Below are 26188 nucleotides of genomic sequence, written 5' to 3' on the forward strand. Positions count from 1 at the left end.
CCAAATGCTCACACCCAATGTTTCCAGCAGAATGCAGTTTCAAGAATAAGTTATAAATAAATATACGTGATAGGAGTATTAATTCATTAGAGGCTGCTGTAGCACTACTCAACTGACAGACACTTCAGCCTCTGAATTTGTCCATTTCTGAAATTGAAAGCTCAAGGTCAAGAAGTGGAAGTACAGAAAAGGCTCATAAATTCACTCTAAACTGACTTGGATTGGCAGAAGTGGTATGTGAGTACAGACCCACGAGACCTCAGTAGTCTGCTCAAAAGTAAATCAGTGTCCAGCTTCTCAGGAAGACAGTGCTACTTGAGGCAGGAGCAGCCTCATGACACTCTGGGGATGCAGAGGGACCCCGTGTGAAACCCAGTTCTTTCAGGTGTTACATCATAGCTATTGCAGAGTCCTCAGTGCTGCTCTCCTGCTCCAAGCCCACCCGGCGGATGGACTCCCTGTATTTCTGCCGTCCCAGCTCAATGATGGTTTCCACCTCGTCAGCGATGTCCTGGCGGCCACTCTCTTTCATGGCAGAGATCAACTTGCTCACACAGTCAGGGTCCTCCGAGTTTTGTTGAGCCCATGAGAAAAGCATGTCCAGGATCTGCTTGTCAAGGTCCTCTCTGAAGAAAGGGGGAAGCACAGAAGTAACCAACACAAGTCTCCTGACTGGCAACCCAAAGAGGCCCTACCTGAGTGCCTGCCAGTGACTGGAGCCCCAAAGAAGCCATCCAGACACACAAAGCATTCAGCGAGCCTGCTTTTACCCCCACACATCATACAGGAGTTACAGTTCCTGCACTAAAATATCTCTAGAAATTTTTTTCCTAATTGAAATAAATACCAAATTAAAGCATTCTGCTTTTGAATGTAAAAGGAACGGTAGTTTAGTGGTCACAAGTCTCATTCTCTCCTACTGCTCTGACTTTTTTGTCACACTGCATGTCCCATGACATACCACAAGCTCTTTTTGAATAAAGATGATATTCACAATTAATGCTGTAGACCACTGCGCATTGTCAGAGATGGAGTCTGGCCAGGAATCCAGATCACAGAACAAAACAGGAATGCAACTCATCTGAACTACAAAGCTTATCAGGTTTGTTATTTCCTAATTTTGTTTCTCAAACCTAAAGCTTTGTTTTATAACGGGAAGAGAAAATAATTCATTTTCTATAAAAAAAACCCCAAAAAACCATTAGTCAACCCATCTTTTATCCAACATAACAATTCCACTGGGAAAACTTTCAACCAGCCAAGCGTTAATTTATACTACTGCATTCCAGACAGACAGACAGACAGATGCATCACCGTTGATCACGGAGTCCTGCCTTACCTGTTGTTGTAGCCTATGCGCTCGATCTGCTGATAGGTCAAGCCCAGGTTCAGGCCGATGGTCTGCCAGTCGGCCCCCACGCGCCTGGCAATGCTCAGCAGGTTTGTCTGTGTCAGGTAGCCGGTCTCAGCGTTGCCCAGGTTCAGGGGAGGAAAGGAGAAGCCGTTCAGGGCACCGGGGTTCTCACCCCAGCGGGGTTTTAATCGCTGTGTCACAGAGGAGAGAGAGAATACACTAAACAAATAGTTTCCATGCTGGAACTTCCTTCCTCCTACTGAGGAGGAAGGAGGATGTTGGGGCTGAAGAGTCATGCTGCAACAAGCAAGGAGCACTCACAGCGGCGATGACTAGCAATGCTCACTGCCTCAGAAAAATAACCAACTGCCGTGATCACAGTCAGAGCTCACACTGGAGATTTCCTGTCTTGTCTTTACAGAGCGTTTTTCAACGAACCATCTCCTCAAAGCATGTTTCCCTCAGCCACAAGACAGTGCTTAGTCAAGGTTTATAGCTGATTTGTGTCAGAAAGGGATGTGAGATCACAGCACACAATCTGAAGGGAAAGATTCACCCTACAAAGGTATCTGTTGTTTTAAGCTTCCCCAAAATCAATTAAATTCCAGAAGCAAAAGCTGCAGCTCTCACTGTAACATACAGTCTAGCCTTCAAAGGCAAATGGCACACACCACGTAACGCCTGTATTCAAATCCAGCTGACCTACCTTTCTATTTCCTGCTGTGTGACTAAGAGATTTATAAACAGAACAGACACTTCCCTTAATTACAGCAAACTTCCTCCTGTTCTACATCCCTTGTTCGAGGGACCCACCCTCTCTGACCACCCATCCAAGAAGCCTATGCTTGACAAGCAGGATGAGCCAGAGAGACTGAGAACACTCCCAGCTATTCACATTTCTCTTTTCAGAAGAGCTTAAGGGGAGGGGGGATCTCTATGGTTGGGTAGCCATTCATTACACCTGTTCTCATGGAGGAAGACAGAATTAGCTGAGCAGGAAGGTTGTGCTCTTACCCCATCCATATTATTTTTTTCCTGTAGGAGACAAAACAACTCACAGGCAGTTTGATGGGCAGAGTAGCGAGCCAGAGGGAGTCCGGCCCTTTCCTCCTCCTGCTGGCATCTTCAGGGATGCTCTCAGGAACTGCTCCTCGGTAGAAAGAGACCTTTGCAAACAGAAAGTGTGCAGTGAGGCTCAGCTTCAAGCACAGTGATCGAGCCAGTTTGCACCATGCCTCTTCTGTCTGGGAAAGCAGGAATTCAGCATTTCTCACCTCTCCTCAGTCCGTAAATAGGCCTCCCACCTAAGTGCAACTCAGAGGAACACTGAGGTTCTGGCCATAAAGGCTGGACTCACTGCCAACACCCCAAAAGTTAATGGCAGGAATGTAAGTCAGAGCACTAAGTGCTGAGCAATCCTTTCAGGGTTTAGTCAGCAAAACGCAAAGCCAAGGGGAAAAGGGAGGTAGAGTCATGCCTGATTATTATGAGGATCATTGTAAAAGCAATGATGATGATGGATGCAACAAAGAATCAGTGTAACTGGTTGCTCACCTGGCCTTTTACAGCTTGGCCTTTCCTGTCTACAGGGGAGGTCACATAGATTTCCTTCATGTTCTTCAAGTGGGAGTAAAAAATAAAGGAGAGACGTCCATCCACGCAGTCAGGGCGATCTGTGCAGAGAAGCAGCAGGAAAGTGTGCAGCTTTTCAAGCCCATCACACGCTAGCAGCCTCCATGCTACTATCTACTCCTCCTACTCAGGTCTGAAAGAACTGTAACCCATCCCCCTCCCGCTGGGTGACACGGGAGAAAGCAGGAAACACTGGCTGTGGAGAAAGCAGGTCCTACAGGTGAAACAGGAGAATGGCCACAAGGTGGAGACCAAGTTCAAGAACGGAAGGCAAGACAAGGCAAGACATTCGGATGGAGTCAAGACCATCCCGGGCACTTCCCTCTTTGTCCATTCTACCCCTTGGAGGGGAGAATCAGCTGCAATAGCATCCCGCAATGATAGGTCCCCTATCTCTTCACAATTTCTGCAGTGAGTGCAGAAATGGGAACAGAGCTAAAGGGAACAAATAGAATCAGGTACAGCATTCATATATGTCATTACCTAGAGATTAAGTTAAGAGTCGAGCCTAAATTAGGGCAGAGGGACAGACTCTGGCCTCATGAACTCCACTGAAAGACCAGTGCACTTTATTATTATTCTTCAGAGTTTCTTCAGAGTTGCACTTCATTTACACCAGTGAAACTGAGCTGAATGTTCAGGCTTTGCACAAAATAGTTTGGTTTGCAGCTGCAACAAGTCCAGGCGCACCAGGGTATAAAAGATCATCTCAAATTTTGGTCCTGCTCCCTCTTTCCTTCTATTCTAATGGCTCCAGTAGAGGGAATTGTTTGCTCTGGATTATTTCAGAAATGCCTTCTCTAAAAAAAATCTTTACAGTATTCTCTCAGAAATGGGCAATATTCCTTAGATCAGCATGGGCATTCCAATGTGATGTCTAAGATGCCAGGAAAAGGGCATAGCTGGCTGCAGAAGTAGATCAGTCATAAAATAAACATGTTTGGCTATTGCCCTCTGCAGGCTACAACAGCGTGAGAGGAAAAGGCGGCTGCAAAAACGCTTTCAGAGGGAAAAATAGGCACAAAGGTTGGGTGACCAGAGAATTGGAAAAGTTTGATGACCAGGGCTGGCTGCAGTGAGTACTGGGCGAGCTGGAGACAGAGAGGAGTGCCAGGGAGGAATACAGCCCCCAGCAGAAACATGACTAGGGCTGGAGAAGCACAAGAGATATGAGAAGAAAGGAGCCCAGTACTACCATACCCATGTCGATGCTGATGCCTCGCTCAAAAGTTGCAAAAAACTGCTCTCCCTCAAACATCTCCACCATGTCGGATGGCTCAGGCCCTCGGTAGCGATCCTGCAGCTTCTTCAGCACGGGGTCAACCTGACAAGGATGAGAACACCAGACCACGTGTTTGGTCTGAAGCATGTCAGGCCCCTGTGCTTCCTTTCACTCACCTTTAACAGGGAAAGCCCATTTTACATGAAAAGGATGTAAATAAATGAACAAACACCAACCCCCACCTATCCCAGGTACAATCACTATTGACAAGGAAGTGATGCTCTGAGTTTTGTGGCTTCCCAATTGTTCTTCTCAAGTGAAAAGCAGAAGAGCCTATGCAGACTAATGAAGACAGGCCATCCCCAAAGTTGCCATTAAAAAAGCATTTTCAGCAATGCCTCTGTGTTTTTAACAGGTCAGTAAATTCAGGCTAACCTGTTAGGAACATATGTCAGGGAGGGATATATGCCATTAAAAGGCATTTTCTCTGTAGAAAGTCGTATGCTACAAGAGCACATAGCTGAGGACACCAGAAAGCTCATTTTGGCTTTGCAGCCTGTGATCACACTGTCAGACCTGGGGTCTCAAAGGCAGTGCAAGTGTCAGCCTAGACCCAAGGAGTCTGTTCTTCTATTTGTAACAGTAAAATTTCTCTCTCACCCCATGACCACCCCTGGCAGGAATACAGCCACCTCTGAACCCAAATCTCACTGGGAGAGAAACACTCTTAGCCAGGAACCCAAGATAAAAAGAATCCTTACAGGGCATTTCAATACAGAAGAACAAAAACAAACCCCAAAATACGAAGGAGCTAGAGCAGAGTAGGATACCCAGCCCTGCTCTGAGAGTCTGGTAAACTAACCCTGACCTCACTGAGCTGCACTGCCTGCCAAGGTACACGCTCACCCGAGACGCACAATTACTTTGCTGGCATGTGGAGCAACCCCGCTGTAGGCTGATGCCCCATGGCAGAGGCAATAGAAGAGAACACGTGAGCACCTCCCATCTCCTTCTGCACAAGGTCAGGCAGATTAGCTCCAACCAATAGCATGAACTAGCCTGGTGGTGCACTGGAACAGGTTAAGGAGGGCTCATATGTTTTGTTCCACTGCTTGAACTGTAAAAAACAAGGAACATCAGGAAAAGTACCATTTCTAACCACCCCAGCTGATACCAAAGCAGTGCTGCTGCCCACACTACTACCCCACGCCAGACAAGTGACATGTTAACTTTAATCTCTTTGACTGAAGTTTAAGCCAACACATTTTGCCTCAGGTCTGGTGGCTGGTAACAGCACACAGTAGCTCTGCTCCGTGTCTTCCTTCTTCCCCCAGCTCCCAGTGTGCTGGTGTTACACTACTGAGACAGCATGGTGACAGCACACCCCACCATGGCCTTGAGGCAGTGAACAGGTCCGTTAGGTGCACTGCTGCCCTTACATCCTACAGAGGCAAGCCCAGGAAGCTCAGGAGTAAGGCAATGCAACCCAGATCAGACCTTGTGCTTGGGGACACACTGCAGCAGGACTTGCTCGGGGTCCTTTTTCCTCTGCAGAGCAATGAAGTTCACCTGGTACATACGCAGCCGCTCATACACTTTCTTGGCGATGCCTCCAATGTAGGTCTTGGTGGTGTACCACAGCCAGTACCTGGCAGACAAGGAATTAAGAAAAAAGAGGGATCCTCCCTAGGAAGAGCAGCCAGTGTCATGCCCACAAGACTATAAATGATGGGTAGTGACAAAGTGCAAGCTGGGCTGGGCTTGCAAAGGGAAAAGGTAAGGTGAATGGTGTGGCCCCTGTTCAGAATCTGGGAAAAGAAAGGCAGAAGAACATCCCATCTTTTCCTCAGGACTAATCCTGCACTTACCAGGAGAAGTGTGTGACTTCAAACACTGCATAAAGATGGGTGAATTCCAGCACCACCTGACTGGTAATGTCATCCCAGGTTTGGCCCTCCAGGTCACCATGGAGAAGGTGCAGCCTTGACCGATCTAAATTTAGCCCTAAAGACAACAACGAGTGAGAGATGCTGTATGCAGCAGAAGCCTTTATTCATGGCTTCACAAACCCAGCCACAGTTTAGGGTGATTTACTTTTAAAACAACCAAATTAAGGCTCACGGCCTTCCCTTCAGCATCCAGGACTGAACTTTGGTCACAGAAGAGCAGCAATAAAAGGATGAGGCTACACCAGTGCTTCCAGGATACTAGGCTTAAACTGATAGTGTGCTTACTTCCACCAACAGGTTCAGTAGACAATGCCCATCATCAGTATCTAGCATTATTAATTTCTATCTCTTTCTAAACATATATCCTACCAATTTTTCAATCCTGATGCACTTCAGACATACAAACACCAGTTGGTGTTACAATGAAGACCAAGACACACCCAAAAAGATTTTACTTCTTCACAATAAAGCCAGGAAAGGTCAAAGAAAACAGGAGTTAGGAGACACAGGGTACTCAGCACACTAACAAAGGCATCCCTGGCAAGGCTGAGGCTGTTTATAGCAATATTCAGAGTAGAAGATGGCTTAGTGTCTCATTGTACGCTTCTAACTGCAGTGGCTCAGGGTGAGTAAAGAAGTGAGAAGGCAGACCTCTGGAAGCAGTGACTGTATTGCCAGTTTCAAGCTATTCCAAATCATGAATCAGAGCCCTTTTACAAAGCATCTCCTCAGTTGGCAGGAGTGCCTCTCCAACCTATCTTAGCAAACCCAACAGTCTAAATATGCTTGCAATTCAGCAGAGAAGTCCATTTGCCAATGTCATTCTCCCTGCCTGTGCTGCTTCTCTGTGAAGCTCAGCACTTGTCTGCTGGACTTGAACTATCTTCAGCTGCCACCACCCTGTGCCACCACCCTGCACCACCACTCACTCAGCAGACACACCTTGCTGTTCCTGCAGGAAAAGCAGCACGCTTTACTGTTAACAGGAAAGGCAAACAGAATTCCCAGCTTGGCATTCACGGTTTTCCACATACAGTCTTTCTCTTTGCCAATTTTGGGAATAAACTCACCTGTGACCCCAGGTGGGAGAGGTAGCTGAATTCTCACTGGCCTGAGAAAATCCACCAGGGAGTCCTGGGAGAGGCAGAGCAGGGGACTGGCCCTGCACCCCGCATCAGCCGTGATTTCCTCTATCTCTTCCACAGAGACCGGCAGCACCTGGACGTAGAAGACATGGCAAGTGGAGCAGTTGGGCACCCAAATTCCCCCATCGCTCACTCAGTTCCCCCAGAACCCAGCAGGCAAATGCTCTTCTTGACTCAGGCCCCAGTGAGAAATGGAAGGACAGTGAACTTTGGCTGAAGTCTGCTCTAATACTGGTGTCAACCTGGCAAGCTGGGACAGACCAAGGTATTACAGTAGCATTTAGCACTATCTAGCAACCCTACAGAACGATTCATTTCAGTGGGTGGCTTTAGAATTAGATCCACCTAAATAATCCCGACCCTCCCCAATCTACCTCACTGAGCTGTCTGGCCAGGCTCAGTATGTTCTGCAAGCGAACAAGAAGCAAAGACTCCCTGTGTTCCCTTCACAGCAGCTACCTGCTGATCTGCTGGAGGGAGCAGCTGCCCAGAGATCCCTCTCCCACACGGGGCAGCTTGGAGCACAGCCCGTTTTGCAGGCAGGGAAGGTAACACAGGGGGTGACCTGAGGATGGGTCAGTCCATGAAGCATCCATGTCAGACATGAATTACCCTCAGGTGGACATCTCACCTTTGGCTTCCCTACTTGGTGTGGGACAACAGCTACATCAAAAACCAGGGGTTTTTTTAAAGCATTCATACCTGCAGCTTGACACTGCGAGTCTCTTCAGTGACTCCAGGAGGAAAGGTCACTTTGATGTTTGGATCCACGCTGGAAAAGAGCAACGTCCCCTCTGTTGGCACTTTGCATTCATTTTGCACAAGTCGAGACACAACAAGGAACCAAGAGAAGTGAAGGACACTACAGTGAGCCACGTGCTTCTGTAACAGAAGACAAGGAAGAAGAGAAAATATACATAATACTGCAAAGGCAGGAAAATAAGTGCCAGAAACAACTGAGCAGATGAAAGCACTAGAACAGGGATGAAGCACGACAGGATGAAACTCATCTCCTTCAGGAGACACATCTCCATGACAGAGGAAACCTGGAGGTGAAATCCACTACATTTCATAGCAGCTGGTCAAAACACAGCTCATGAGGTGGTTCAAACGGGCTCACTTTTGGCTGGGCAAAACCAAAGAGCGGAACAGGAACAATGCACGTCAGTGGTCATTCCAAGCTGCTTACCTTTGATTTTCTCTTCTGCTCCACTCTTGTTCTCAGGTCACTCCAGCTCTGCCCACTGAAGGTCCGGACTACCACCTCACGCTGGTGAAGGGTTTGAGGGGAGGCATATGGCATCCAGATCTGTACCTCCTGGCAAAAAACACATTCCCATGAGACACCAACAGGAAGGATAAAACCAAGCGTAGCTCTGCTCTGTGGCTTCCTGTGCAGACAAGGGGGAGGGAAAAGCATGGACTGTACACAGGGAGTGGAGGACACAGGAACCTGCTCTGTCTTGCAATCCCTGGAGAGGTGATAGATGCTAGGCCCACAATGAAGAGTGACAGCAGGGAAAGTTCAGCAGCTTGCTGGCAGATAAAGGGCAAAGAAACCTTTGCAGTGAGTTGCTGTCAGCCACAACAAGACTGGTGGTGTATGAACTCACCAGCTTGAATGGAAACCACACAATCGGACTTCTAGAAAAGGATGTGAACCCTTCTCCTTGCAGGCTAAAGCAACATGCTGGAACAGCACTCATCCTCTGGCACAGGAGGAGGGTTGTGAGTGAGAAAGGTTATAGAAGCATTGGGAAGGCAAAGGAGCCAGACCAGCACAGTGCCAGAGAAGCTGGCTGGGTCCTTTCTGAGTCTTTGCAGTGGGGCTTCTTTGAAAGGCAGTCCTGTAGCTACTTAAAAGTAGCAAGGATGGGGACAGCTGTCTTAAAAGTCCCGAAAGACTCTCTCAGAAGATACTGCAGAGCTACTGCAGAGGCAGATTGATCAGGAGGTGGCCTGTTTGTGTCCTCACCTGCTGGAATACGACCCCATGAGGCTGCAGCTCCAGGACTCTACTTAGCAGGACATCGTGGTGTCTCAGCTTTACCCACCGAGGGTCCGGTGCGAGGGTTCGGAAGTAGATCCGCAGAGGGTCAGAGGCAGCCCCCGGTGGGAAGCAGAAACGGATGCCACAGGCCAGGACCACTTTGCAGCCTTCAGAGGTGACAGTAAAGCTTCCAGAAGAAATGCATGAATGCATGACACTGTGCAATTACTGCAGCCCTCCAAAAACCAACAGCCGAATCTCCTACTTTTCGTTTGACTAGCCTGCTGAGGCCGTGAGCTCCTATACACATGTGCAATACCCACCATGCACCGATCTTGCCTGGGACCCTGTTACACCACTGTAATAGAAGTTCTTAATAACAGAGGCTTACCTGTCCTCTGTGGATGAAAGGAAGAGTCTTTGTAGCCTTCCAGCACTGGGTTCATCTGCAGCAATAAGGTTTGGATAGGAAGAGGAGACAGAGGTTACTCAAATCAGGGCAGACAAGAAAGGCTGAATTTGCATTTCAGTTTTGGCTTAATCCTAATCTGACAGAAGCCGCTAATGGAACCCTGCTCACACTACAGCTGGCTTCAGATCAAGCAGTGGCAGGAGGGGAAGGGACCCAGGGGTCCCGAGACGCACTGGAAATGCTGACTATTCCCCACCCCATCCCCACCCCCTCAAGGAAAACTGAGAAGCAGGGAGAATTAGAAAATATTGGAATATACCACCCCTGCAGCTCTCAGTGGGGCCATGTCTGATTGCCTGGGGCCACCTCTAGGAGTTAGTGCTTCTCTTGTGAACGTGAGCACCACTGGGAAACCCTACTCAGATTCTTGCTCATTCATTACCTTCTTGTTGCACAAAGAGCTGCTGCTTTGCAGACTGGGAACCACAGGGAAGGAGGAGGTAAATGCACAGCAGAATGACCTCTTATTGCTCTCTGTGCTTCTAGCATGAGCCACTGTAGCCTTAGGGCCATACAACTAGTCCAAGAACTGGTGCTCACTTCTGCTAATATGGCTGGACCCCTTCAAGCCCTCTCCTGTGAATCCCATTTTCACTTCCACTGTAAAGCCTTTCCTAGCAAGCCCAATTCCAGGGACTGCTGAGCCCTTCAGACTGGGATTTGGCTTGGAAAAATGGTAGTAATGTCTGTATCCTTACAACCTAATAATTATTCCAGACAAATGAATGCTGATCTGACTCCCCCCTGCTCATCTCCTCTAATCCAAGCCATCCACACCATGCTGGGCTGAGGAGGGAACAGCTGGGCAGAACCCACAGCAGCAAAAGCCTTGCAATTACCAGCCTGTGGGGATGGCTCAGTTTCTCCTAAGGGATTGCCTCGGAGGCGCACAAATGGTGAAGTCTGGATCTCTGGAGGGACAGTGCGGAGGCAATTGTTCTGCAGATCAAGTCTGGACAAGTTGGGCAGGCTGGCAAGGGAGGCAGGGACTGTCACCAGGAGATTGCTGTGGAGATGCAGCCGCCGCAGAGACTTCAGATTGGCTGCAGGTTAGAACAAGAAGGGACCCCCCATCCAAGCTGTTAATTGCATCGCACAGTCAGCTCTAACCCCCCTCCCTGCTCTCCTCATCACGTGTACACACACACACACACAGAGGGAAAAGGACAAAAGTCTGACATCTCTTCAGCTCACAAAATAAAGAGGCCCAGGGAACTAGCTGAGAGGCAACACAGCCTTCCCTGTCCTCTCCTTTTCAGCACCCAGCTATGAGTATAGATGTAAGATGCCTCTGTAACACCATTAGTGACAACCCCAGGGCACAAAGCAATACAGGACCCAAGGAATCTGGGCAGCAGAAGTCAGAGCCTGGTTCTGTGGACTCATCTAAACTGGACAGCGCGATTTCAAGTCCAGATTTGCAGTCCATTAAATCCCAATTCTCCTGTTTCCAGCCCTGGCTGCTACCCAAAACCAGCCAGGCCAGATCCTTGGCTACTGTAAACTGTACTGAAATCTTATCAGTCTTGCTGATCCACAGGAGCAGAAAGTGTGGTCCAGAGACTTGTTAATGCCTGAAGGCACAAACTGAACCAAGCATGTTTCTTTTGGAAATCTCTTCTGTTTGGCTGTAACAGGACAGATGGTTTGTGCCAACAGCTCTGGGACAAGAGACTGAGCCTCAGGGGTCCTAGACTGTACCAAAAGCTCTGCAAGCCAATGTCCTCCTTTTTTCCCTAGAAAACACTTACCTAAGGACTCTGGGATGCTTAATAAGCGATTCCCAGAGAGATCCAGTTCTACGCAGTTGTGCAGATTCCCAACTTCTTCGGGGAGGAATTCCAAAGCATTTTCTGAGAGATCCAGCTCCTGCAGCACTGCCAGCTCTCCAATGCTCTGAGGTAAGTCCTTCAGCTGATTTTTCATAGCAGAGAAGAAAGTCAACTTCCTCAGAGAGCCGAAGTCCTCAGGGAGGGTCACCAGGCTGTTGTGGCTCACCAGGAGCACCCGGAGGCTGGGGAGGTGGAGGATGCAGCTGGGCAAGGTGGAGAGGCTGTTGAAGCTGAGATCCAGGTGGGTGAGACACCTCAGGTTGCCCACATCTGGTGGTAAGCTTGTCAGGGACCCATGCTGACATGAACCAAACTCATCCCTGGTATGGCCACCTGGGTGTGAAGTGGAAGAAGAGGTCAATATCCCACAGGATACCTCACCAGCCCCGCAGGAGACTCCTTAGCACAGAGACTCAGAAGATGGGGAATTACTGATCACAATGAGCAGCACTGACTACAAAGTACTCATAGAGAAGTGGGTTTTCTGCTCCTTGCCTCACTTTCCTCATCAGTGAAAGGGGTACAATGGTGAAGACCTATTTTGAAGTGAAGAGATGGCACAGTCAACCAGTAAAGCTCTGCTAAACACATCTGGAGGTGAAGATCAGAAAGAGCCAGGCCACTCCTCACATCCACCACCCTTCAGCAGGGTGGCTGATACCCCTTCCAAGCCTCCCACACTCCTTCTCCAAGCCTCCCACACTCCTTCCCCAATCCTCCCCCACCAGCACCAGTGGCCAACACACAACACTTCATGGACTTAAGGAGACAGACATCCCTTACCCTCCAGTCTTTGCCTGTGCTGTAGAAGGACAAACAGCCCTGAGGACTGAGATCTGCCCTTGCAAGACTGGTGAGCAGGTGCAAGCAAAGCAGTGAAAATGGGGGAAAAAAGCAGGTAATTTAGTAGTGTGTCAGCCAGACAGCACAGAGAGAGAGGGATACAAGTCCCCCCACCCCAGCTTGTGACACTCAAACTGGAGAAGGACTGAACCCACAGGAAGTAAGTCAAGCAAATAAAAGGAAGCTTCCAAAACTCTCCATTTCTTCATTGTTCCCTACTCTCCCTCCACCCTTGTCTATCTGAACACACATACAGCAGAGGGCACCAAACATTTTTGATGCTGCATAATGGCATAAAATGAGAACAGTCAAACTGACACACTGCACTTTGCACACAAGAAAATCTTAGCAAACTATTTTATTGCACTTCAGGATGCTCAAGGGGTGTGTACATCTCACAAAATAAGCCAAATAAAAGGTATTGCTGTTATCCTTGCCTTTCTAAGGGGTGGGAAAGACAAATGAAATTATTCACAAGAGAAATCTGTGGCAGATACAGAAACAAACCTCAATCTTTTCAGTTTTCAGCTATAACCATGAATTCTGGCCACACACTCCCCCTTTTTTCTCTCATTTCTTTTGAAAAATCCACCTCCCAAAGAGCAAATGATTCAGTCTGATAATGAAATCGTACCACTTGTAGTGAGATCCTCCTACAATAAAGATAATGAGAAAGCAAAGAACGATCTAATATTTATAAGCCTAACAGTTATCACAGCTTGCTAAACTACGTGCACACCCTGAGTCATACTTTTGAAAAAACACTGAGCAGCCTCTTCTCTCGAACTCTGCTAAACCTACAGTCACTGACACTAAGCAAGGATTGATTCAGATGGAAACACAGCAAAGACAGCTCATCATAGTTCCAAAAATGAAAGAGGAGCTGAACATTTACCAAAAAATCCAACACCTTTCAATCCCCCGCTACCCTTGCATAACTGTGCAAAAAATGTTCTTCTTCTAGAGGATGGCTAAAAAAAATGTTGCAGCATCAACCCAACCAGGCTCCAAAAACCAGCCCCCAGGCAGCACTAGAAACAAAGGAAGGATATAAAGAGTCTAGAAGCTGTATCTTATTGAAATCTGCATGCACCTCTAAGCAAGGCTAAGAGCCAGAGCTATAGTAAGGGGCACCAGAATCAAACAATTCCAAGAGCAGTTTGTATATCTCAAATGGGGAGCAAAGGATACCGCCCCAACCCACCCCACCCCCCCCAAAAAAAAAAAGAAGCAGTAAGCAAAGCCTAGAAAAGCTGGATGATGTCGGGCCCAGGAATTTACCTTTGAGCACCAGGGATTTCAGGTGTTTCAGATGGGGAAGGATGCCCAGTGTGGTGCCAAGGAGGTGGTCGTTGCTGCTGAGCTGAAGGAACTCCACCTGGACCACCTCTCCCCGTCGCCCCTGGAACAGCTGGAGGAACCGGCTACAGCCGTCAGGATAAACATCCAGGTTCAGTCTGTTGTCTGCAAGGCAGGAGCCAGCAAGCGAAAGAGCCTCCAAAGCCCCCTCCCCGCACTCGTCCCCGAGCCCCAGCAGCTCTGCCATCTTCTACGTCTTGTCCACGGGGTCTGGACATGCTCTGACTTGCCAGGCAGGCAGGCACCAGCAGCACCACAAGGAAGCCGGGACGAGGAGGATGGCTCTGAAAGAGAACACAAGTGCATGATGAAGGCCACCTGCCCCAGCCCAGAGTGGCTGGAAACAGTTTATGAACACGGCAAGAGGGCAGGAGGGACTGCACCCACGTTACTGAGAGCTCTGTGGGCAGAGAGCACAGAAATGCAGGATGATGGATGACACGCAGGCCTCTCCTCCTGGGAGTTTTCCTAGCCTACATCTTGTCAGGGAATGCAGCCATCAGAATAAACAGCAATATTAACTTAAAAAGATATAAAAGCCTATGCCTTACACAGATTTCAAAGCGCCTTAGTGGGAAGCTTTACGAGTGGAGGGGGAAACCAGGGCAGGGAGAGCTGAGACAGAAGCAGAGCCCAGAGCCTGCTCACAGGCTGTGACAGGTTCTCATCAAACCTGGCTGAGAAACCAAGTGCCAACAGGATACAAGTGAGTGTAGATGAAAATGGGCAAAGTGCATCAGCGCAAATGTGGCAGGGCCAGGGATGGGGTGAGAAGAGGCATGTTCATGGCACAGGAGCATTGGACTGCGTAGTGGGACTTGGGGCTCTTGCAGGCTTGCCTCTGCAGGGATGCTCTACCACAGCAAACCAGGCATGAAACCAGAGCCAGCTAGTTACCAAGTCCTTGTTTCTCCCCTCACAGCATCTTCCACAGATAAAGAGAAAGGGGAAAAGTAGATACTAGGTAGTGCATGCTAAGAAGTATTTAAACCTAAAGGAGCAGAGGAATTAAATTCTAACAAATTAATTATTTGTCTGCCTTCTTACTGTGAAGAAGCCTTCATCCATCTGGGACTTTCAAAATTAGCCACTATCATCATAGCATACTGGTAGTGCAAAGATGAGCAGAGGCACCATGCTTGCTTTTATTCCAAGTCCCCAGTTTCCTGCTCTTTTTGCTTCCTTTATCTTTTTTTATCCTCCTGAGACTGGTAGTTAAACCAGTTTATGGTGTGAACTTTTGGAGTTCTTTTTAAACCCTGCAATGGACCCAACAGGAGAATAGATGTTTGTTTTGAGTAGTGCAGAACTAAAAAAGCCCTTGTAACAGCTTTAATGTCCAAGGCCAGCCAATGCCCCTGCCACATCCCGAGGAGCAGTGCTTTCTACTGTTAACCTGAAGGACACAGCAACACTGATGCTCCCAAGGCACAGTCTGGGGGGGGGGGGGGATGTGTCACAGCCGGCTCCCTGGAAGAGTTGAAACCTTACAGACATGTAAGAGCAGGAAGAACAGGTAAATGGAGATTACTGCTCTAGCAAATAGGCATTTCTTACAGAAAAGCTACACAGAATGCGTTCACAGCGCTCTTTCAGATATGCATAAGCAAAAAGAACGCCTGCTCTAGCTCTGTAACGCTAGAAATGATGGTGAAAGAACCAGAGGGCGTCTCTGAACAGGCCAGGCTGGAGAGGCTTGCAGACCGCAGGCACCCTTGGGCACAGGCACGCACCTGGGCATAGGCACAGACACACACAGACACACACACACACTTGCCCCGGGCTGTGCTCCCTGCCCTGCCACCACCTCCGGCAGCCCCAGGCCCCCCCTTGCCCCACACGGGCCCCGAGCCGAGGCTGCACACTCAGGGTGTCCCCCCGCGCCCCGGCAGGACCTACAGCCGAGCAGCCAGGCCACAGGCACTGTGCCCTGCACGGCCGCGCTTGTCTCACCCGCTCCGCACCCGCTCCCCGGGACACCGAGCCTGGGCAGGGAAAGCCCGGGCGCGCTGGGCTCAGCCCGGCTCGGCTCGGGCACTTCCTGCAAAGTCTGCATGGGAGCGGCGCTGCCGGGGCGGGACGAGCCGAGCCGGAGGAGGTGCCAGAATCAGCGGGACAAAGGCAGGCAGCTCGGGGGACTGCTGCCCGGGCGTCCCACTGTCCCGAAAATATCACAGAACGAGACTTTTTCCCAACCCCGCACCCCAGCCGCTGCCGGTGGGGTTCCAACACGAGTTCAGCCCGCAGGGAACGGGAAGCACGGGCGGCCCCGGCTGCCGCGCTCGTCTGCTGCGAGCGCCGGGAGAGAAACGTGGCAGCGGGGAGCGGGGCTGGGGGCCCGCAGAGCCAGCCCTCGGCCCACACCGAGCTGCGGGGCTCTGCCACGGCGGGGCTCCGGCTGCCCTCGGCCCCGCACAGCGGGGATGCCGCTTGCTTCGCGGTGCGCCGCGGCCGGGCCCCGCAGCACCGGTGCCGCGCTGCCTTCCGCCCCGAGGCGCGGAGCCGGGTGTTCCCGTGAGGGCGGGTTTCTGGCTGGTGCCGCGCTGCCGGCACACGGCAGAGACCCCCCGGGAGAAGCGGCCCTTGCCCAAAGCTGAGAACAAGCTGCACGGCGCCCCGAGGGAAGCTTCTCTTCCCGAGGGGAGCAGACCCTAAGCACCGGCTGCTGCCCTGGAGCGCTCCCCCGGGCGCCCGGCTGCTTCCCGGGTTACCGAGAAGCGGAGCGCTCCCGCCCGCGCTGGGGTCTCCGGGCAGCCTCCCGCCGCACGGCAGGGCTGCCCCGCGCTTCTGGTTCACTCGGGCTCAGGGCATTCGGGCGCGGCGTTCGCTCCCCGCTTCACTCGCTTCCGTGATCCCGAAAGAAACGAGCGAACGGGCGGCTCCCGCGGCAAGACCCGGCCGCTGGCTTCGAACTCCCAACCCTCCCGGGACGGCGCAGGACAGCCCACCCGCTCCCTCCCGGGGAGGCCTTTCCCTCTAACGGCAGAGCCTGCGCTCGCCGGGAGGCCGCGCAGAACCCGGTGAGCGGCACCCGCCGGGCACCGCGGCTTTGGGTTCAAGAACCGAACAAAGGCGAGGCAGGGACGCCGCTGCCCAACAGACACCCGGCGCCAGCACACGCCAGAGTGCTCCACGCATGCGCCGGCACCTGCGCAGCGGCAAAGGCCTCTTTTTATCATTGGCCTACCCGCTCCCCGCTGGCCTGGCCCAATGGCAGCGCCCGTTGTAGAGGAGTGACGGGAAGAAGGCGTTGCCGTGGTGCCGCCCCTTCCCTTTTGCCGCCGGGCTGCCATTGCGAACGCACGTCCCGGGCCTGTCTCCCGCGCCGCAGCCTCCACTCAAGTAAGCGGGCGGCGGTCCCTTCGCCCCCCTCCCGTGGGAAGGGGCCCTCCTGGTGCCCCCCACCCCTCCCGCCCGCGGCCGCTGGTGGGGCTTGGCTGAGGCCGCTTCGGGCGCGAGGAAATGGCGGCCATGTGCTCTCCCGGCGTGGGCCCGGGCCTGGGCCTGGGCTTGGGCTTGGGCCTGCGAGAGACGGCACAGGCTGAGGCCGACGCCCTGGGGAGTTGGGGCGGGGATGCTCTCCGGGGACGGAGAGGTGCTTGGAAAGCCGCGGCATTGCTTTCCTCCAGGAGGGGTGCGCGGTGCCGGCAGTGGTAGGCCGGGAGGCTTCTATGGGCCTTCGGGCAGCAGCGCCGCGGAGTCCGGCGCAGGCCGGGAGCCGCTGCGGCTTTGGAGTGTTTACCGGGCTGCCCTGGGTAAGCGGGGCCTGTGCTGGCCGGAGACCAGTACGTGACCTCGCGTGTCGCGGGGGAGAGAAGGGTGAGGTTTGCTTCCCTAGCGAGGAAATAAAGCTTCTCCCAAGGTGTAACGTTGGCGCTGAAGATCCAGTTCTCTTGTTTTGCAGGATGCGTTACGTCGCAGCTTACCTTCTAGCGGTCCTCGGTGGCAATGAGTCTCCCACGTCAAAGGACTTGAAAAAGATCCTCGACAGCGTTGGCATTGAGACAGATGATGAACGCATGAACAAGGTGGCATTGCCTCTTAATTCCAGCTGGTCACGTCCCAGTCAGCACCAGGCATTGGAGCTGTGTCCTTATTTTTTGTTTCATTGCCTTGCTCTTGGTGTAGCCTTATGTTTTTCATATGTTATATGTGTGATTTCTAAAACGTTGCTTGACCCATCAGAACTGTTTTAATGTTTTTGTAGGAGTTTGGCTTTTTTTATTTAATGCCTGCCCCCTGCAGAGTTCTCTTGTCATTTAGGGTATTGCAAAGAAGCATTTGTTCCTTCACTAAGAAACATATGCCAATTATAACGTGGACTTAAGTGGTAGTAATATGTAGGAAGATATTTGGAACTAATGCAGAGATAGTTTTGTTGAAAAACAGGTCCTTTAAGAAGAGAGTAGAATGTTTATTGGGAATAACAGACTTGCAGCCTTCTGGACCTAATAGTAAATGGCCATGGAAAAAAAAACCCAAACAAAAAGGGTCTTATCACATGACCCATACCTTGACGTGCAGTATTTCCTGAGAGGGGGAGGAGAAAACAAGTTACTTTCCTAGTCAGAGACAGTGTTTTACCATAGGCCCAACAAAACAATGAGTTGACTGAGCTGATTGTATTCCTGTTATGGTTTGGGATGTTGGTTTGAACTCATGTTGCTACTGGTTGAATTCCAAGACTTTCAGCTCTGGCTTAATTCCTTCATAAATTAAAAAAAATGTGTTCTCTGATCCCCCAGTATCTGCAAAGCTGCTCTGGAATTCCTTTTGGTAGTGATTAATTAATCCTTTTCTATTGGCATTGGCTACATCTTCCAGCAGTGTAAACCTAGTGAAGTCTTTAAAACCACCTTCCTTCTGGTTGAAGCAAGCACACAGGCACTTCACTGATCGCATGCTCCATGTGAGCAGGAGGTGCTTCACGACAGGCACAACTCAGTGCTTGGTTGAAGCCCTTTGGCTTGGGGGCTCTGCAGTGTTCAGCACTGGCTTCTGGTAGCAGGGACTCCCAGTAAAGTCTGTGGCATTCTCTTTTTTTTTTTTTTTTTTTTTAAAGTGCTTGCTTCATGCAGCAGTTCTTGTTGTGTTTTGCTTTCATCATCCCCAGTTATACGACAATGGTAGTAAAACTGAAGTTAGGACTTTCTGTTCCAGTGCAAGGATACAGCAGCCAGCTTGGCTATAACATTTGGTAATGCTAGGAACGGGACCCTGGGGTTTTTGGTCTAGGGGCCAGCACTTCAGAGCATCCCAGTGAGTATTAAGCAAGATATGTTAATAGTCCCTCAGGGGCTGACAGACCAGTAGTGGGGTTTCCTAATTGGCTCCACAACATCGTGTATCTTTCTTTCTGCAAGGCACTTGGATTCATATGAATTTATTGTAACAGATTTCATGAAAAAGCTTTCACAGAAAAGTATGAAAGACTTAGCTGAAATACTTATTTGTGTCCTTTCCACTGAGAAATAGGGAACGTTGGGGTTGTATAAGCAGCAGGATGAAGGCATTGCACGTGCTGTTCAATCAGTACTTGTTTAAATGTAGCTTATACTTTTGCTGGTTTGAAACAATAATATATTAACGTTGTAAACTTAATTTACATAGGTTATTAGTGAGCTGAATGGAAAAAACATCGAGGATGTCATTGCTCAGGGTAAGTACAGTCTCTGAGTGTCACAGATAATTGCTTTTACTACTTGACTCACTTTGACCTGAGAGCTTAGAATTGCTGCCAACTCCCTGATTGTTCATCAGTTTAGCTTTGTGGTGGAGGACTTCCATGCTGGATCTCTGCTGAAATGACCAAAATGGGTCCATTCTAATTCCCTGCAGGTTGGTGCCAGTACCTGCTGGGTTTCGCTTGTGGACCACATTAAACTGGAAAACTTAAGCATGTACGAGCTTACTGATAGTCTGCTCATGATGTAGTTTTCTGGACATACTGATTGGAGAGAGTCTTAGTTGTCCTTCAGGTTCCCTGGGAGATAATTTTTGCTTTGAGTTTACCCTCTTGTGTACACCAGCATTCTCAGGTAAACAGGAAAAACAAACCGTTAAATAAGTGTCAGTTCACATTAAGGCTACAGTACACCCTCTGTGGTTAATACAGACCTCTCCAGTACACGTTTCTTCTAGAGCTCCCCAGGTCTGGCATTTTCTTTTCCCTCAGATAGGACTCTCATACCTTTTGCAGATGCTTGTGCTCTTACCTACTGGCTCTTATCAAAGCTGGAACTTTTAACGTTGACTGGGTCATAGGGCTGAAATAAAGCAGAGCTGAGGTAGTGCAAAGGCTTCTGACTAATTCATTCCTCTTTTTTTTTTTTTTTTTGTCTTTTTTCTTCCAAGTGCTACGGCACAAGGGAACTTGTGGGCATATGTTTGTGTGAAGGTTGCCAGGACTCTGCCTGGCCTTGCTGTTAGGAGCAGTAACTGGACGTTTTCTGTCAATGTGGTCTGAAGACCTAAGAGAGCCATTATGCATGTGCTTACAACACACTTAGGCTATTAATGCTTTTCCTTAAATAAATTGTTTCCTAGAACATACTGACATGCATAGGAAACATGTTTGTTTACTTGGCTAGTTTATTGGAGCTTGAAGTAACAGAGAATTATTTAGAAACTGATTCCCAGAAACTGAAATAGGGGCAAACATACTGTGTACACGACCTCTGAATGCCAAGGGATCCTTGGTATGTGAAAGACAGATGCCAGAGAACTAGCTGGCTTTCCAAAGACAAGCATAAATGAGAAATCAGTTTGCTTAATCTCAAAGGAGATGCAATATGTTCGAGTTGTTTAAGTACTGTCCTCTTTGCCATAAATTTCCCCTCACCCTCTTATCTCCTGTAAGCGTGATTCAGTCATGTCCTCACAGTTTTCTGTACTGTTAAACAGAAAGGGTGGGGGACCCATGTGCTGCCTGTTCTTTTTGAGGTATACTGAAATTCCCGAGTTCTGGGCTGTTGTGCTGTACTTACAAGAGTTTTCCTGTATGTATAAAACTAGATGGGCTTGCCACTATCTTTATACTACTGTTCTGGAAGACAAAATAGGGGACAGAAGACTTAGTAATAAGTGTTGTCAGTGTTATCAGGATAAGCCTGTGTGAATCTTCAACTCTAGGTGTTTGTTTCATAGGGTAGCTTATACTTTTCTTACCACGGGAGCGGCATCTTATTCCTTACAGCTGATAGTGAGAGGTTCAGTCCACAAGTCACACTGTCTTCTCTTCTGCACTCTCATTTCTCTTCCTTTTCACTTCACCTCCGTGCTCACAAATGAGTATTTAATTTCTTTATCTTCTGTTCCACTCAGGTAATGGAAAACTTGCCAGCATGCCAGCGGGGGGAGCTGTGGCAGTTTCTGCTGGAGGGGGCTCTGCTGCTCCTGCTGCAGCTGCTGCCCCTGCTGCCGGTGAGTAAGGGTGGTGAGAGGCACTGTTACAGGGCAGCTTCCTTTTTCTGTGTTAAAATCTTAATAGTTGGGTCCAAATTTCAAGGCTTTTCCACTTTGTCAGTTAAGTGTGTGATTGTGTAAATGGCAGAGTTACTTTTCCTTTGGGTGGTCAGAAGCATTTACTCTATCCACCTAAAGATTGGTCTGGCTTAGAACTGAGAATCAGACTTCCCTGCACATTGCTTCAGTAGCAGTGTCTGTGTCCCCTCCTCAGTGTTCATATTTGGCTATTGAAAGGGAATGATGTGAACCATGGAGGCTGAAATGCCAATAGTATGGAAGCTGAGAACACAAAAATACGTATCTGTGGTGCAAAAAATGTGAACACTGACCATTGGCTTGGGGTTTAATTTTGGCGGTTTTTTCCCCTTTCAGCTGAGGAGAAGAAAGAAGAGAAGAAGGAGGAATCAGAAGAATCTGACGATGACATGGGATTCGGCCTATTTGATTAATTATTTGTTATAGAGAAATTATTAAAATTCTTTGTTTTAAATGCTTTTTGAGTTTATTATTCTAACCAAACAAGTGCTGTTGAATAGCTCTGAGAGCTATCTGTCTGAAGCAGGTGTGTGGATTTTACAACAAGCCATGGGACTCACGTGAACCTCGATGGTGCTTCTGACACTCCTGCTTCTTAAATAGCGTGTGGAAGCTGAGTCTACCTGATGTTAACATAAGTTCATCTTCTCTGTACTGTTTTGCCATCCCAGATACTCAGGGAAGACACCCATCTATTCAGCAATGAAAGAACCTTATTTTGGAGGGATCTGTTGAATCATTTCCAAAACATATGAACCTGAATGGGCAGCGGGTGTGATTTTGTCCAGTTCTAGTAATTTGGTTTGGGTTTAAGTATTGAAAAGCACCAATTCCATTGCTGTGGCAGCACCAATAAAATGCTTGACTACACTTGAAATTTGTGATATCCATAGGCTTGATGTAGAATCTGTAAGAAAGAAAAGCAGCATCCTGCTTTCCATGGGACACGGGGATCAATGCAAGGGTGCTCTTCATACTGAATGGCTTTTCTGGGGGCAGCTGAACTTGTCAAGACATGGATCGCCTTGATCTGAATAAAAAGTGGTTTATGAGTTGAATGGTATTTCTGGAGAACAGAAACCAGTCTCTGGTGTGCCCAGAAGACCACACCAGCTTGGGAGGATAGTAAATTTTGCTTTTATAAAAAGTGGCTTCTGTTCGGAGGTGGTTCTGGCAGGCAGCTTATCCTGACCTCTACAGAGGTCTTAGTGTCACCTTAAGTAGATAGAGTGCAAGTAGCACATGTGATCTTCCTGTGCCAAGTCTCCACTGATGCTGTTGAAAAGGTGTCCTAACATCATCTATACCATGAAGCTCTTCTAACATCGTTGTTTTTGGGGAAAAAAGCCCCAAAGGTACAGCTGTGTTGGTTAGGAGTCATTGGACAAAGCATGGCAAGTACTTCTGAGGAGAGGGATGGGTGAAATCCAAGTAGGAAAAACTTACCTCCCTGTGGTGTAATGAGGAAACGCCTATTACTTGACAGTAGCCAAGGGAGTGAGCAGTTTGAAAGATCCCCAGGCCTCAAAATGGCTGCAATTTAATCTGAACTAACCCTGTACCGGCTGCAAGAAATAGTTACAGGAGGTAACACCACCAATGCCTCTCTACTTTGTCTCTTAAGTCCTAGGGTGGTAATCTTTGTGGTAGTGACTAAAACAGCTTGTGGTCACTTGAGTCTTCTCAGGCTGGTAAGGGCTGTGGTTTGCCACTGGAAGGGGGGGCACGTATAACCACATTTGGCTTTTTGCCAATGTCTCCATTTTGGATCACTGGATGAGGGGCTCTTGGATGTTGCTTTACTGAGAGGTAACTAATACCCTGCAATATTTCCTTGTGTGGAACTGGAAGAGCAAATTCAGGTGGCTTTTCAGAGAGGAACTGCCCTGTCATGGCGTTCAGCAGGGTTTTTTGGTGCACCAGGGATTTGTTCTGGTGGTGCTGAGCTAGTCTGAGTTTTGCTGTGCCCAGGCCTGTGGGATGAGACGGAAACCTGCGGTGCCGGCTGCTGTGATAAGGGGAAGGCTACACCTAGACTAACTTCTTTCTTCCCCCTGTTTTTCTCTATCTTTTCCCTATGAGCTCTTAAACCTTGAGTTACAGGCCTGATCCTGTGCTGTGGGTCCTCTTACCATCTTATAAATCCTTCCTGAAAGCACATCATTTTGATGAAAACTGTTGCTCAGTGTGCCTTGAGAAGGAGAAGGACAGCTCATTTGGGGAAGTGTTCAGAGAAGAAACTTTGGGGGGCAGCTCTCAGAGAAAGCACTGAAAATACAGCATCTGTTGCACTGCCGCAGGGAACTGATGCATTTTATACAACCAGCCTGCTGGTATTCCCTGTGAAGGAATGTCAGGGGACAGGTTTACTCCAAGATTTCACACATGTTTTGCAGAATTACACTAAAACCTCTGTGCAGTGGACATTCCTTATGAATATGAAATCAAAGCATTTTAAGCTTACTTCCCTTGTACCCATTTTCAAAGGAGCTGTCACCTGATGGCTCTGTGTACAAGCAGCGATACGCCTGGAAGGTTGTTGCAGACTTGGTCAGTGCTCAGGCTTAGCAATGGTTTCCAAAGGCAAGGGCAGCAGTGGGGTGGATGTGTTGTGCCTGTCCACTTCCAGAATCAATTTTAGCTAAACCAGATTTTTCCTGACTCCCTCTTAAAGGCTCAAAGACATTATAAAGGGGAAGGAAAGGATAGTCTTGTGCCTGGAGGGTTATACTGGTAACTGATCATTACTAAATTGACAGTAGGGGAGAGTGATTTAGTCATAGGCCTGACGTTGAAACGTGTGAGCTGGGACACAACTGCTGTGCCACCTCAAACCAGCCCTGACTGAAAATCATTCCTTACAAATGCTGTGTGGCAGGGAGAGTGACATGACATCTTCACTACTTGGAAAGCAGGGAGAACGTCCTGGACACGATTGGAAAGTAATAAACAATGGCTCCCTGGGGCCACTAACTGGTTTCACTCTTACTACTAAGGCCCAATTTTGCAAGCTGTTAACGTGCACGCAGCCCTACTAATCTCAGTAGGTTTGACTTAACATAGGGCAGAGATACCTGCAGTAGCTTTCCTAGAGGGAAAATTTAGTCCCAAGGGAGAAGGACAAGGGTGCTGCTCTGTTGTATCAGGAGATGGTCCTACAAAGCAAGTCCCAAATGTTTGCCATGGAATTGTCTATATCAGACAAATACAATGCAAACATTGTAGGTAAAAAAGAGAAACCAAAGTCGGGCTTTCCGGTGATGTTAACAGCACTCAGGTTGGGCTTCGTGACCAGTGCCCCAGTCTTGCTGACTACAGGCAACACTAGTCAAGTAATTTGCCAAAGACAACAGTGTAACAGGCTGTCTCTCAGCTCCCCTTTAAAAAGAATTCCTGTCAGCTGCTGACAGTCATGGTTTTACTGGAAGACCAATGGAGATTGCTTTTGCCTGTACGCTGTTACACGTGCTAACTGCTCGCCATTCATTAGGCCAGACAACAAATGTGACAGCGATCACATGACAAGCTGCCTCAGTGGCATCACAACATGTAGGGGCGTGAGAGAACTTGCAATGTTCTGATAAGAGTTTGATACACAGGAAAAGCTGCATGTAAATCCTGCTGACCTGGTTTATTGCAGGATTATAAACCATTCAGGATTATGGCAGTAGCTTCTTACCAAAGAGAAGAAGATTGATTTGGGGGGATAATTTGGGAAAAGCACGGTTGTTTGCCAGCCTGGTAGTGCCAGTATCCAGGCAGCACTCTGCAAGAGATTACTGTTCATATGGTTTATTTCATTAACCCATTTCAGCAGGCAGCATTAACCTCTTCAAATAGGTAACCTCGAGGGCCAAGGCAGAGCGATGTAAACAACTCAGGATGAGAATGCTGTTGAGAAATCAAGTGAAACTCACCCCAGCATTGTCACAGCATTGTTGTTTCTATTTCATAGTAGGAATCTTAAGGTTTGTGAAATGCTGCAAAAAAAGAGGAAGCAGTGTTGGCTCAAGAATGAAGCTGTTCTTGTGGTTACAAGTGTTAGGGAGGTATCTGCAAACAAGGTTCAGTATTCAGTTTTGACAGATTTCTGTGGAAGTCACAGCCCATTGACTAGTTCTTCTACAGCAGTAGAACAATCCCTGTTCTGGAAAATGCAGGACACAATGTTTTCTTTGTGTTTGGCTACATGGAAATACCTTTCCATGTCACCAGAAGCACGGGGTGAAAGCACTATGATTGTCTTGGTGTTAAGGGCCTTTAAGAGGGTCAAAGCTCAGGTGTGTCAACACTCACTTCTTCAGGTGGAGGAGATGTGGGCTGACAAGGGTTGTGTAACTACATCAAACACAGGGGAGAAAGGAAATTATAAAAGCAAGTAGAGGTACAGAGAGGGAAGAGAAAGGAAGGTGGGGGATTTGATATAGGTGGGGTTAATTCTTTATGTTCTCCAGGATGGACCTAATGTAATAAGGATACTTCCTGGAATCTAGGTGAGATGGTGGGGTCCAAGGTAGGACCTGGAATAAAATTAAGCCTGGACTCCTGCTTGTGTGATGGAAGGAAAGTGTAAACATTTAAGGACAAAGCACTCTGCCTGTAGAGGCTGGAGTATGAGGCCTAACTTGAGCTTAGGTACTGGATTTATACAAGGGTTATTTGCTGACTTTGGTTGCTTCAGTCATCTGACTGTGAGGCAGTAGGCAGCTGTTCTTACAACCTGGATGGCCCCTCTGTGGGGAGGGCACCAGCCTTCCTTGTGTCCTTTGAAAGGGCATTTGGAGTGGAAAGAACAGGAGGGGGGGTACTTGGACCTCCACTAACATAACCAGTGAAATTCCTGTGGGGTGGAAAGCATAGCTTTGCTTAATCTGAGAGCTGTTAAGG

The 26188-nt window shown here is 48.8% G+C and overlaps 2 protein-coding genes across 2 annotated transcripts; one reads left to right on the plus strand and one right to left on the minus strand.

Annotated features, from left to right (window-relative positions):
• Nucleotides 1–388: 388 nt before the first annotated feature.
• PIDD1 (p53-induced death domain protein 1) lies at nucleotides 389–13985 on the minus strand (the record flags this gene model as incomplete). Its single annotated transcript, XM_084263535.1, has 15 exons — nucleotides 389–626; nucleotides 1340–1545; nucleotides 2413–2520; nucleotides 2909–3027; nucleotides 4187–4310; nucleotides 5706–5856; nucleotides 6077–6212; nucleotides 7228–7375; nucleotides 8005–8184; nucleotides 8492–8620; nucleotides 9278–9479; nucleotides 9684–9738; nucleotides 10604–10807; nucleotides 11516–11929; nucleotides 13721–13985. The coding sequence occupies 15 exons, from the start codon at nucleotides 13983–13985 to the stop codon at nucleotides 389–391; spliced, it is 2679 nt and encodes an 892-aa protein (XP_084119661.1).
• Nucleotides 13986–17044: 3059 nt separating this feature from the next.
• RPLP2 (ribosomal protein lateral stalk subunit P2) lies at nucleotides 17045–21755 on the plus strand. The gene is made up of 5 exons (XM_084264200.1): nucleotides 17045–17140; nucleotides 17703–17826; nucleotides 19409–19457; nucleotides 21122–21220; nucleotides 21638–21755. Exons 2-5 carry the CDS (start codon nucleotides 17704–17706, stop codon nucleotides 21712–21714), a joined length of 348 nt encoding a protein of 115 aa, XP_084120326.1. The 5' UTR covers nucleotides 17045–17140; nucleotide 17703; the 3' UTR covers nucleotides 21715–21755.
• The last annotated feature ends 4433 nt before the right edge of the window (nucleotides 21756–26188 follow it).

The sequence above is a fragment of the Gallinula chloropus genome (assembly GCF_964237585.1).
Source record: "Gallinula chloropus genome assembly, chromosome: 4".
Classification (NCBI taxonomy): domain Eukaryota; kingdom Metazoa; phylum Chordata; class Aves; order Gruiformes; family Rallidae; genus Gallinula; species Gallinula chloropus.

Excerpts from the sequence above, each read along its gene's own strand:
- RPLP2 (XM_084264200.1), top strand. The coding sequence starts at position 17,704 with ATGCGTTACGTCGCAGCTTACCTTCTAGCGGTCCTCGGTGGCAATGAG. Across the intron at positions 19,458-21,121 it reads CGAGGATGTCATTGCTCAGG|GTAATGGAAAACTTGCCAGC; the intron begins GTAAGTACAGTC and ends TGTTCCACTCAG. Across the intron at positions 21,221-21,637 it reads AGCTGCTGCCCCTGCTGCCG|CTGAGGAGAAGAAAGAAGAG; the intron begins GTGAGTAAGGGT and ends TTCCCCTTTCAG.